This window comes from Zalophus californianus, chromosome 13 (assembly GCF_009762305.2).
Source record: "Zalophus californianus isolate mZalCal1 chromosome 13, mZalCal1.pri.v2, whole genome shotgun sequence".
Taxonomy (NCBI): Eukaryota; Metazoa; Chordata; class Mammalia; order Carnivora; family Otariidae; genus Zalophus; species Zalophus californianus.
In genome coordinates this window covers 17,573,882-17,587,638 of record NC_045607.1, presented here as the reverse complement: position 1 = coordinate 17,587,638, position 13,757 = coordinate 17,573,882, and the positions used below count along the sequence as shown (strand labels likewise).

The 13,757-nt window shown below is 47.9% G+C and overlaps 1 protein-coding gene across 5 annotated transcripts in view; it reads right to left on the bottom strand.

Moving 5' to 3' along the window:
* Nucleotides 1–13,757, bottom strand: part of ASTN2 (astrotactin 2) — an 894,395-nt gene that overhangs the window by 367,471 nt on the left and 513,167 nt on the right. For all 5 annotated transcript variants that reach the window (XM_027616418.2, XM_027616419.2, XM_027616420.2 and 2 more), the window contains one exon: nucleotides 1,350–1,500. In XM_027616418.2, the coding sequence (XP_027472219.2) occupies nucleotides 1,350–1,500 (151 nt within the window). The remainder of the gene's footprint in view (nucleotides 1–1,349; nucleotides 1,501–13,757) is intronic.

The following is a 13,757-nucleotide window of genomic DNA, read 5'->3' as shown; positions in this document are numbered from 1 at the left end:
GTGCTATGGTGAGCGCTGTGAATTGTATAAGACTGTTGAATCACAGACCTGTACCCCTGAAACAAATAATACATTATATGTTAATAGAAAAAAGAGCTGACTGTGTATTCTATTTCCTGTGATCTCTCCCAGAGACACAGTCCTGGCCCACATCCCTGGCCCCATTCCTCCCTCCATCCCTTATTTCTTCCTTATTTACTGAGATGGTTGGGGTGCTAAGTTGAATCAACAGATTCCCGGGGTTCTCCCCCAGTTTACTGGGTGGGATAAACAAGAAAAAAGCCAGTCTGTGCTATAAATGATCACAGGGGCTGTAACAGATGTAGTAGGCATGTGAAAACAGTAATGATCTTTAGAAGAGTATGGTCACTTATCCAAGGTGGGGAGGGAAAAGAAGACAAATCTGGAAAGAGGTCTACTTGTTTGCTACACAGGCTGGTGGGGAGCAATTCACTCTAGGCTAAAGGACGGTAGGAGCAAAGGCTCTGAGGCATTAGATGGGGATGTATGTTCAGAGAACCACACCTAATTCATTCCACCGGTTGGAAATGGCCAAATCAAGAAGGCATCGAATGCCAGGTGAAGAAGTTCATCTTGAAGAGCGAAGTTTACCAAGTGTGCTTCCATGAGCTCTGCCTCCCCACACATATAACACTCACTAAATTGTTACAAATTGAGGTTCCTGGGACCTAACCCCCTCTACATGATCAGTATTACTGGTGTGGGACCCTGGAACCTACATTTGAAATAGGTACCCTATGACATTCCGATAAAACAAACCATCCAGTTTGAAAGCCTCTTCTATAGGCAAGAAAGATCCTCAAAATCCTCTGTGTCCTTCACCATGCTTCATTCTGGAGCCTTAGGCAGATAAGTCTGCCATTCCCCTCCATGCCCTTGCCTTGGCTATACCCACTCTTTCCCTAATGTAAGTTGACCCACCTCTTGAAGCCAGTTAAACACCATCTTCCCCAACTTCAACCAATCTTAAGGTCTCCACTGAAACTTTCTCTTCTGGACATCTCATTGACATGATCCCGTTATGCCCACAGAGGTAAGACATGCCCTACCTCACCCCCAAATGGATGTCACTTTCCTGAGGCCAGGAGCTCTCAAGGACCTATTGCATATTGGGTACTAAAGTTCTGATGTCTCATTTCATTCTTCCAACAATTCCACAAGGTAGGTTTAACTATCCCACTTTACAGATGGAGAAACCACGGGAGCCTGGTGTGCTGAAGGCCAGAGAGGCAGCAACCATGAGCGAGTTACCCCTCACAGGGAGAGGCCTCCAGCAAGCAGCTTTGGCACCTGGGCCAGCTCCACGGTCTTGGGCCAATGGCACTTACCACACATCCTGAGGAGTCTACCTGGCGGTCAGACACGCACTTGAAGTTTCGAGTGCAGCCCCCATTGTTCCGAGAGCAGTCACGAACCGGCCCAAAGGAGGACAGCAGGTCGTTGATGGTTTCGAAGTATGTGGACAGCATCGCTTCTTCCCTTGGAGACAAAGGGGAGGGTTAAACCCTAGAGACACATGTATCATTAGATTAAAAAAAATTAAATATGCATTCTTTAGAGTTAAGAGCACCATTTATGATATTTGTAATGAAGAAAATGATACAAATACATATCTAAAAAGAAAATAGTAAGAAAAAATCCAATAGGTATGCCATCATATGACCTGATGTTTGTCTACTTGTGATGGAAAGTAATATACTTGGAACTTGGCACTCTTTATTTCATTAATCCTCATAATTTGGGAAGGTAGGCTTGAGATTTTCATTTTACCAATAAGTGAACTGTGGCTCAGAAAGGTGAAGTGTCTTGCTGAAGTCCACCCAGCTTGTAATGTGGCAGAACTGGTTTGTGCCAAGCTCCATCTGACTCCAAAAAGGAAAGCTCTTCCTGCTATACAACTCTTAACTCATATTCTATATGTTTCTACAGATTCCAGACCTCCCCATAGCAACTCTGCAAAATGAGCACATTCTTATTATTCCTACTTTGGATATACACTGAAACTATTAAAGGTATGGGATTTTTCCCAAATTACAAAGGCTATAAACAGCAAAGCTAAGACACAAACACAGGACTGTCTGACTCTAGAACCTTAGAGCTTTATTTTTCTTACTATTGCATAAATGTGACCCCGTCCAGACTGACAGCAAGAGCTGCTGGAAAGGTCATGGGATTCTAGGCAAATGCATCCTTCCTCCCCGATGAGGTTCCCAAGAGATGAGACTGGACTAGGAACCATAATCCATGCATCTGCCAAAGTTTCATTAGATGGGATATACAGACAGGAGTTTTTGGATGCTGCTTTCTGGCAAAAGGGCCCCAGATAAGGATATCCTAGCACTGGAGTATCTGTGATGCCCACAGTTGCAGGAGCTATTAAGAGGGATACCACAAGACACCGAGTAGAGGTACACATTATCCCATGATATAGGACTCATGGGATCCAGAATTGTGAAAGAAGGCAGATACTTGTTGCAAGAAGAGGCCAGGGAGTACTATTGGTGATACCTCTGGACCATCCTTCACCCTTCTCCCACTGTTTCCCTCTGGAGGCATGGAGTTCTACGTTTGGGTGTCCTAGCTTATTTTCTATCTCCAGTATGATCTCTCTCTGTACTATCTTTCATACTGACTGCCAGTGAACCTTGTACATTCCAGTTCTAATTCATACCTCACTCATCAATAATAGCTCTCCATTACTTACAGAAGAAAATCTAAGTTAGTTTCCTTGGCATTCAAGGTCCTTCATAATTCGGTCCCTGCCTGCCCATCCAGCTCCATTTACCCCGTCCTCATATTCTCTACTGGCTAGCCACAGGTCTCTTCTCATTCCCTGAACACACAATCTTAGGTCAGGTTCTCTGAGAACAGACTCTGAAACAGAGTCGCACACAGCAGAATTGTCAAGGATCCCTCTTCTACACTTGTAGGAAGTAAGCAAGGCAGGACTGGACAAGGGAGAGGCCGACATGCAATGTGGTTAATGCAAATAGATCTGAAGCTTCAGTTTGTCTTTAGGGGAGCTCTAGAGCTAGGTGGCCCTTTAAGGATGTCCTGATTAGAGGCAAGGGGCCCTGCCCTCTGTATCACCATGTTTGCCAGTCACTGGCCAAGGGCTGCCATCCGGAAGGTGGTATCCTTGGGTGAGGCAGTTCACTGAAGGCAATACCCAGTGAGGAACACAGCTATGGGCCATGAGCCACAATCCAGGGGATGGGCAGGTCATCCCTGAAAAAGGGATCTGAGTATAGTATGCACCTTTACTTCTCAGAATCCTTAATCATGCTTTTGGGTCTGGGATGCTCATCTCTAATTCTTCTCCCTGATAAAATCCCAAGAATCCTTCAAAACTATTCAAATTCAGGGCGCCTGGGTGGCTCAGATAGTTAAGCATCTGCTTTAGGCTCAGGTCATGATCCCCAAGTCCTGGGATTGAGTCCCGCATCCGGCTCCCTGCTCAGCAGGTAGCCTGCTTCTCCCTCTGCCTCTGCCAGTCTCTCTCTCTCTTCCTGTCTCTCATGAATAAATAAATAAAATCTTTAAAAAAAACCTCAAAAAACAAAAAAAAACTATTCAAATTCATCCATCCATCCATTCATTCATATATTGCATGTGCTTATTAAGCGCTTACTCCATAGGAGGCACTATTCTAAGTACTGGGGATGCAGAAGTGACATAGGACAAAGGCCTTACCTCCACAGAGCTTGCTATGAGTTCCTTTGTGAAACCCTGTCTACATCCCCCAACCAACCAGAATTAACTTCTTTTCCCTCTGAACACATTGTTTAAATCTATTATCTCACTGATCTTAATCATCGGCTCTATGGTTTCCCAGAAAGACCATGAGCTTTTTGAGCAAATGCCTCAAGAGTTACTCATCCCTCTCTAGCCCCTAGCACAAGGCCTGGTAAAAACTTGTGATAAGTAAATGTTTTCCAGAAGAAACAAAACACCAGAAGGCATGGATGCAGCCTCCACCTGTCATTGGTCTCAGCAAGAGGGATACGCCCCTGCTCACCCCCAACTCGCGGTTCCCGTCCCAAGTCCTTCACGCTCAGGTCTGTAGTATAAGGACAACAGAGAAGATGACAGGAGAGCTGCTGGACTAGCCCTCACTTCCCAACTTGACACAGGATGACGTCAGGGTGACAGGTGGGTGGGGGAAGAGAACTAACAGTTCCTGAACTGAGGCTCTTGGGAAACTTGCCACTTTTGAATCATGGAAAGAGTTGAGAATTCTGAGAAGACCTTAAGGCTATTAAAATATTAATATCCTTAAAGGGAGAAGAAGAAGTGAGAATTAAAATGAGGAGGTAAAGACAGAGGGAGGGGCAAGCTGAGAACGTGTGAGACCACATAAAGAGATAAACATGTAGAGAAATTGCTAGAAAGGACAGAAATGGACGGATGGATGGGTGGGTGGGTAGATGGACGGATAGACAGCCAGCCAGACAGAAAAATATAGAGACAGAGAGACACATCCAGAGGAGTGTCATATAGAGAGAGATTAAAAGAGAGGCCTATGGAGGCAGAGAAAGTATGTGAAAAGAAAGACAGAAATGAAGAGCTACATTAGGGAGAAACAGGAGTAAGAAACACAGAGATTTAAAAGGAGAAAACATCAAGGTAAACAGAACAAGGGTGTCCTGTATGGAGCACGGGGAGAGGGGAAGGAAGGAGGAGGCGGCAGGGGGGAAGGGGATGGGGAAGGAAACAGCCTCGGAAAGACAGAGAATGAAAGTGAAGAAAAAGACCAGTGAGTGAGTGGAAGAGAACACACACAGGGACACAGCAGTCAGAGAATGACAAAGAAAACCAAAGGAAGAAAAGAGAAAAACAAGCCAAAAATGTCACCTTCCAGTGGAACCGGAGACAGCTCAGGCTATACAAATAAGGAGGCTGTTAGCTTTTAAAAGGATTGATTCTGCATAAACATCAGTTACATGAGGGGAACATTATTTCAAACACAAAGACCCGACACTGGGGCTTTACTGAGTCTAGCAGTGATTGTGTCAGGCTGGAGAAATGAAGAATCATCTGGCGCAAGCAAGAGAAGTAGCTCAAGGCAAACCCTGACATTTTCTTAACTCCAGACTTAATCCCTCATGCCAGCTGCTGAGTTTAAGATTCGGGATCTGTTGGAGCTTAAAGCTGCCCCAATAGCTGGGGGCAAAGGATCAGGGCACTAGCACTGCAAGTGGAGGTAGGCTGGGGTGACAGAGAGAACTGGGTGACTCACAGCTTTGCCAGAAATCACCATTAACACCAACATCTTCAGCATCTCTACCTTTCTGAGCACCTGCTGTGCATGGACACTGCCAGGCTCCTTCCCCAGGCCCTGTCCTTTGACCTTCACCATTGGCCTAGGAAGTACATCTTTTTACCCCTACCCTGCAGCTGGAGAGACTGGGTCTTGTGGGCAGGGGAGTTCTGTTACTCGCCCTGGTCCATGAGGTAGAGAGGCCAGGGTGTGCATCCAAGTTGGCCTGATTTCAGGTCCTGAGCTTTCTCTGTGCCATGGGTGAGCTAGGCCAACTTGCTCCGTACCCCAGGGCAAGACAGAGCTCTTGCAACAAGAGAGCCGGTAGCAATCTGCATCCAATCTCTCTGTGTCTTCGTGGAGGAAGAACTGGAAGGACAGAACCTGGACAACCTCTGCATTCCTCCCAGCACTGTCTCCTGGCCTGTGTATATGCCGTAATAGCCTCGATCCATGCTGGAATAAGAAGGGGAACCATGGTGCACTCATTTCCCAGCACGGCCATAATAAGGACCTGGAACCAGATGCTTTAGAACAAGAGAAACTTACTTTCTCCCAGTTCTGAAGGTTGGAAGTCCAAACTCAAGGTGTCAGCAGAGCTCTGCTTCCTCTGTAGGCTTCTAGAGGAGAATCCTTGCTTGCCTCTGCATAGCTTCCCATGGCTCCTGGCAGCCTTGGCATCCCTTGGCTTATAGTCAAATCACTCTAACTCTGCCTCCAGCTACACATGGCCTCCTCCCCGCATCTGAGTCTTTTCCTCTTCTTACAACGAAACCATCCAATGGATTTAGCATCACCCTAATCCATTATGATCTTATCTCGATTACACTGGCAAACACTCTATTTCCAAAGGTCACATTCAGAGGATCTGGGTGGACATGAATTTTGGGGGCACATGATTCAACCCACTTATCCATGGCTCAGAGGAAAGTCCTCAAGATCCTGCAGTAGGAGAGAGCCGGGACTAGAACACTCTGGTCCTTGGCTCTTACTTCAGTGCTCCTAACCCCACACCAGCCCTTCCAGTTCCAGACCCTGCCTGTTACATTGTGGAATTTGCAAGGCCTATAAAGTCTTAGAAAAAGGACCCTGATAAAGCCACTTCTGCACTTGAGAGGAGAAAAGACCAACTTTAATCAAGTACGTAACACATCCCAGGGAGAACAGGGGTCAGCAAGCTTCTCTTCATAGGAGTCTATAGCAAATATCTTAGGCTTTGGAAATCATACAGACTCTGACCCAACTACTCAAATCTGCTTTGGTAATGCTTAAGCAGCCACAGACTGACAATATGCAAAGTGCAATGAGTTAGGATGGTATGTTTCAATAAGACTGTATGTACAAAAAGACACAGCAGACTGGATTGCTATTTCTTGGTGTTTGTTTGTTTGTTTGTTTTAATGGGAACACCCACAGGTCAGTGTTGGGAGTTAGGATCTGAATCCAGGTACACCCGACTTTACAGACCACATTCTTGCTCCTACATGAAGTTTCATCTGCACCTCAGTCTTCTCATCCCTGTAAAGTGGAAACAGTATGTTTCTAGCTCCCAACCATGTAGGATCATTGTGAGAACACAATGACACAATGCACAGAAGCCCAATCTATTCATCATCCATTCATTCAAGACACCTTTGGGCACCCACTGCAAGCCAGGTACCGAGCTGGTCATGACTCCGGCTCTCCTTTGGCCTCTCCACGCCTCTGTTCTTGCACCTGCCATGTCCAGGTGCTGTCCACGGTGTTGCCAAGCACCTCTCCAGCTCTGGCATCTGAATTCTTTCTTTCTGATAATCCTGGTTTCAAAACGGAGTCAACCAGACCCCAGCAGGCTGAGTGAGGCTGCCATCCCCACACTACCCGATTGCTCCAGCCCAAATGCCTCACCTGGGTCGCATTTGGCTGACTCAGCAGAGCCCCACACAGGGTGAGTATGAGGCAGGGCAGCTGGGGATAGATGCTGATGTGGCCTGCTCTTAATAAACTCCAGGGGCTGTCTGTGTCACTCACAGAGAGGTATGAACAAATGACTCAGGGCCCAGACACTGACACGGCCCCACGGATGAGGACTAATCATTCTCTGGTAACAATGGGCTGCCTGGTCTCCCGAGCTCCCGGGGAGGGAGGAACCTTGGACAGGTACCTCCACCCTAGCGGCATGAGCAGCAGTGTAGACCAGTGGGTATGCAGCAGCTTTGTCTCCTGGCTTCACTCACTATGAGACGCTGGACAAGTCCCTTATACTCTAAGCCTCCACTTCCTCATCTGAAAAATGGGTCTAGGAACACCTAGCTGACAGAGTTAGCCTGAGAAATAATGTAGACAATGTATGTAAGAAAGTGCCCAATGGCTGTAGTGATTAGTACCATCTCAGTGTCCCTCAAAGTTGCAAGAACCATGGCTTGAGAATGTAAGGAGCTCAATAATGGAGAAGGGAAGATCTGTTTACTCATTCAAATTTTTCACTGATGTCTAATTTCTTGCTGGGCCCTGAGCTGGTTCCTGGGGCACATAGGCATAGGTGTGACATAGCATGAGCTAGGGAGGTAGAAAAAAACCCACAGAAGTTACCCTCGCAATATAACTGGGTCCATGGGATCATAAAGAGGTCCCCCTCAGCCAGACCCCGGAAGTGGGGGGTCAGACAAGGCTTTCTGGAGGGGACAGTATTGAACCTGAGACATAAAGGATGAGCAGGAATTGGCCAAATGAAGGAGAGTGGTATGGGATAAGAGTATTGCAGGCAGAGGAAACAGAATATGTTAAGTCCCAGAGAGGTCGGGGAGGACAGGCCCAGGTTCAGGGAACTTTAAGCAGTGCAAGGAATCATGAATGCTGGGAGGGGGTGGGGTGTGGCAAAGCATGAGGCAGCAGACAGGCCAGGCAAGGTTTTGTGTGCCAGGCCTTGGCAATTCTGGACTTCACCCTGGGAGATATAAGGTAGCCTCCAGAGATTTCTAAAAGCAGATCCTACTTTTATTCCCACTAGTAACATAGATTGGTATTTTCTATAAATCATTATGGCAAGAAAAACAACAAGAATAGTGAATGCTTCTTGGGCATTCATCACATGCCCTGAAATGTATCAAGCACTGCTTGTGTCTACCTACTTCACTCTCATTAAAAAAAAAAAAAAAAAGTGATGTAAATGCTGTGATCATCCCCATTTTACAGAAGAAGAAACTGAGGCACCATTGTGAGGATGAAAGGCTGTTTTGAGACCAACTGAAGATAATGTAGGTGCAGTCTCAGGACGGGGGCCGGGGTACACGGCCACTGTTTTATAAAGATGAGTCACCTATAAAAGGCTTCTGGGCAGGGGTGAGCTGCTGCAGGCCACAGGGAGGCAGATTTGGGCTTTTCTAACATCAGAGCCATTGAGCAAGGTCCTGCTGCTACCCGACACTGCAGGAATGCAAACGGAGGAGGGATGGCCATTTTCGCGGCTGGTTGTGGAGGAAAGTCCAGCTTCCGGGGAGGGCTGTCCAGTGTCATTGTGATGGGGAAAAACAATGGATAATATCTATTGAGAACTGAAGACAGGCAAGCTTTGATGTAACATGGCTTCTCTGGTTATTTCTTGCCATCGCCCTGTGGGACGGTGCTATTCCTATGGCGCCTTCTGTGGATTAAAAAAGAAATGCACACCCTTGCGTGCAGGAACCCGCACTTGCGGCGGTGGGGGCTGGCCCCCATGTCACACAGGACGTCAGCGTGGCGGAGCTGGGGCCCTGCCCTGGGGAGTCCGCCTCTGAGCCAACACTGTCCTGTTTTCCCTCTTCCCATCCTTTCCCAGCTGGAGATTCTGGGGCTGGTGTTCCAGCTGACACTTCTCATTCCTCTTCCTCTAGCAATTATGGTTCGCGCTAATTTAGGTCAAGAATATATATCGCTGTGCAGAGTGGTCTCCGAGCTTCCTGTGAGTATCTGTGCCTTTGAGTAGCTTGCAAGCTTCCGGCGTGCTGTGATCCTTCCTCGCTCACTTCCCCCCATGTGCTGGGTGTGAGCAGCTGTTCGGTGAATAAGCACAGGTGGTGAAGGAAGGGGAGGGACCAAGGGGGCATCAGCTGCGTGGTCTTGGGGACAAAGAGAAAATGACTGAGTGTTCACTGCCACTCTGGGAAACGGGGACAACAACATTCAGCTCACAGGGTTGTGGTCAGGACTCTGGGAGATGAAAGCTATCAAGGCCACTCCTCTGCACCAGGCCCAAACAGGGGGTCTCAATAAGGGGCTGAAGTGCATCTGTTCTTATCAGGAATACTTCCCCGGCACTCGCCGTGGGGGCTGGAGGTTCGGGACACAGGGAGGGACAAAGAGAGCAAAGGCTTTGTTCTCTTGGAACACACAGCTCACTTGATGGCACAGAGTCACCCAGCAAGTCCCCATGTCTACGCCTACTTCGAAATCTGTGCCTCTGTCCATGTCTACATCTGTAATTACAAATAAAATAGATGCTGAAAAAAGACAGGGTGGTAAGAGAGCCTATTGTCAGAGGGGCCAGTCTAATCTAGGGAGTGGAGGATGGGAGTTGGGACACGGGCTGGGGGGATGCTGATCTCCCCCAAGAGCATCAGGCCCGGAAGCTAAACGAGCCAGTGGCCTGGTGAAGTTCTGTCACTCCAGGGCTCTCCCCAGGAGTGTCGGGATAAGGTGTGACCCCCACCCCCACATGCCCAATGACCACGGAGTCCATCCGATCTCTGCGGCTATCATTCCTTGGCAAAAAGTTATCACCTCGTTCTGACTGCTCCGTCATAGAAATTCTCCTCCTCAGCCTATCCCCCTTTCTCCTGCCCCTTGTGAATCCCATCATCACATTCAAAAGAAACCATGATTTAAAAAGTTCTTAATCTCAGGAAACAAACTGAGGGTTGCTGCAGTGGAGGGGGGTGGGAGGGATGGGGTGGCTGGGTGATAGACATTGGGGAGGGTATGTGCTATGGTGAGCGCTGTGAATTGTGTAAGACTGTTGAATCACAGACCTGTACCCCTGAAACAAATAATACATATTATGTTAATTTAAAAAAAATGTTCAGTGACAAATGCTGAGGATTGAGGATTACTTATTTATGAAATACCCACATGGAGTCATTGAGAGCTCCTTACAGCTCTCATCTCAGAGAGGAGCTCGTTAAGATGGGCCCCAGGGGTGGAAGGGCAGGGGGTTCTCAGGAGCAGCTGCTCTGGAAGCCCAGCCAGGAGTGGGCCTGCTCCCCAGGGAGGGTGGAAGTCCCCAGGGACCTGGGGTAGCAGAGGGGGCTGCCTGGAGCCAGGGGAGCTCGTCAGTAGAGCGTAAATGGGGTGGTGTCACCCGGCAGGAAGAGTACGGGCTGCAGACTCCAGACACAGGACGCGGCTCCGGCTCTGCCTCGCTCTGCTGGGTGTCCCCAGGTGACTTCCCATCCTCTCTGAGCCTCTCAGGTTCACATCGATACAACAATTGGGTGATCTCGAAGGGTCCGTCCAGCTCAGATTTCTAATAACACTATGTGGCTTTGCAGGAAAGAGAGGGTACAAATACAAGAATGGGGTAGTGGGGAGAGAGAATACCCATTGTTTCCACTGTTTCTGTCATTGCCATTATTGGGCACCTACTGAAATCAAGGGGCTGATACAATCAGCAGGGAAATCAGAAAGTGTTACCCTGTGTTACCACGAAGAAGCCACGGGCTCAAACCCAGCCCTGCCCCTTCTCAGCTGAGAAAACTGTCACATCTCATTTCGCCTCTCTGAGGCTCAGCTTCCTCAAGCATGGATCATGGGCAACAGCGCCTAACTCTTATTAGGTAACCATGAGGATCATGAGATGATAAAAGGGTTCTGGAGGGGAGGCGGGTGGGGGGATGGGTTAGCCTGGTGATAAGTATTAAAGAGGGCACGTATTGAATGGAGCACTGGGTGTTATATGCAAACAATGAATCATGGAACACTACATCAAAAACTAATGATGTAATGTATGGTGATTAACATAACATAATAAAATAAAATTAAAAAAAAATCTTAAACAGTTTAGGAAAAAAAAAAAAGGCTCCATGAAGGCAGGGCTCTGGTGCCCTCACTGCAGTCCAGCACCTGGAACGCTGGACAGGCTTCCAGATTGTTATCAGAAAGATGAATGAGTACATGAATGAATGAATGAATGCAAACTGCTGTCAACTACTCCACCCAGGTACTCGTTTTTATTGTTGTGTTGTTACTAACAATAGCAGGCTTCTCCTCAATCCTGAAAGCTACTCGAACCAGAGAACAGGGGGCTCCTAACTCAGTGCCCAGAACCCCTTAGTCAGCCTGCAGAAGCATATGGGCCACATCTTAGAATAACATTTTTAAATGCAGAAAACATTACAAAAGAAACCACATATCAGAAACAGTTTTTAAAAAGCCAGCTGCAATATAATCCTATATATGCTTCTTTGTTGACACATTAATAAAAAGATCTAGTAACAGATGTAACAACGACCATAAATTGGAAGCAGTGATGAGCAGAAACTAGATTTGAAGATCTGCAACAAAGGAAAGATGATAGAAAACTGCATGTGATTTCTTTTAGTGACGAAGTCACAGGTGCTGTTAACACACCCATGTCTACAATAGGAGAAAATGCTAAATTTCAATGAGCAGTTGGTGAAAGTAAAAATGTATTATTTTTCCATGTAATTCTACAGACCTCCAGCTTGGACCCCAGGTTGAGAGCCTCTGCATAGACCAGCACTTTGATAGAGAAATTTTCTCCCTGAATATCTGCTGGTGTGTGAGCAGAACCAAAAGCTTGGGTCTAGAGAAAAGGAGGCAGGGCATTAAAACCCAGCTATGATCACACCAACACCATTCCTTCTTATAGGGGCATGGGCGGCGTGCTGAAGGGAGAACAGACTTTGACTTCAGTCAAACATTTTACAAAGCTCTAAAGGGTGTTTCCTGGCACGAGAGACCCCTTCCCTGAGCTTCTGTTTCCTCATCTGTAAATGCATCATTGCTGTGTTTCCTGCAGGATGGCTGCAGGACTGGGTGAAATAAACAAGGCAGTGCACCTGTACAAAGATGCAAATAGGAGCCCCTCTCTGTCGCTCATCTGTCCTCCTGGGGTGAGACAAGTTTATTGCAGTCACCTACACTTAGAGCTGCCCCATGTACCACGGCGGGGATGCATTTCTGCATTCTTTAGCACTACTGAGTACCAGGCCATCTGCTAGACACCCAGCACCCAGAGGTCCCCAGACAAAGCCCTGCCTCAAGAAGTGCATAGGCTGGGGCAAGGGACAGCAGGGTTTACAACATGAAGCAGAGGGAACACTTACAGTAGAGATGCATAAAAATACACGAGATCCCCAATGAATTCTTCCTGGCCTGCTAAAGGAAGGCTTCCTGGAGGAGGCAGCAATACATTGGCTCTTCTAGGAAGATGGAGACAGTGATGAGGAATAGGAAGGGGAGGAAGAGGGAAGGAAGAAGAAAGGAGGAGAAGAAAGGCAGGACAGGTGTCAGAGGATGGCACAAAACAAGAGTAACTGAAATGTGTTAGGGAGTGGGGAGGGAGGATTATTGGGAGAAATAAGCAGAGAGCCCATTATTAAAGCGAGGGGTGAGCCGGAGAAAAGGAACCTCACCAGTTCAAGCCCAGAAGGCAGATCTTATTACCTCATTTTAGAGATGAGGAAGTTGAGGCTCAGAGTGGTAAAGTCGTATATGATCCCATAGTTCCGAAAGAGTAGAGCCCCAGCAGGAATCCAACCAATCTCCGAATCCATGCTCTCCCCTGAGAGTGGTACTGAGTGCCACTTGTAGAAGACTGTGCTTTCAGGAAACCCACTCGAAGTCAGAATCAGGAACCAGGAAGCTTGAGGAATAGGACTTTGGTGATGGGAGAAGCACTGCTTTCCCCGCAAAGGCAGGCCTCGCCCCCCCCTTTCCTTGCCTTACCTGCTCCATCTTCTCCTCCTCCGGCCCCGGCTGTTCAGGCCACTAGCCTGCAGGGGATGCCTGGGTGCTGGTGAACACAGGGAGTCTGGTCTCTAGACAGCTGTCAGCCCGCAGCCAGTCTACGTGGGCCCTGGGGGCTTCTCTCCTGCCCTCTGCACCCCCACCCTGCCGGGGGCCTCTGCTTCTGGCTTCTGTCCCAGCCAGGCTGCCTCTGCCACGTGCTGGCAAGAGGGTCCCAGGGCCAGCACAGGTGGGAGGGAGCCAGCACCTGCCTCCCTCCCAGGGCACTGGCTAGTACCTATAGAAAGCCCTAGAGCATCGGCATGCTGGCCATTGCTGAGACAGGGGGAGAAGTTTCTAAAAAGCATTTGGAGGACAGGGACAGGCAACAACTTCGTTTTCCAGCTTCACGAGCTCTTCCTAAGCTAGTTTTCCAACTTCACGAGCTCTTCCTTAGCTTGGGGCATGTTAGACTCACTCTGCTGACAAATCCTCATTGGCTTTGAAGACTTCTTCTCTCCTTCATGTAGCCAAGCCAAATTAGTCGTGTTCT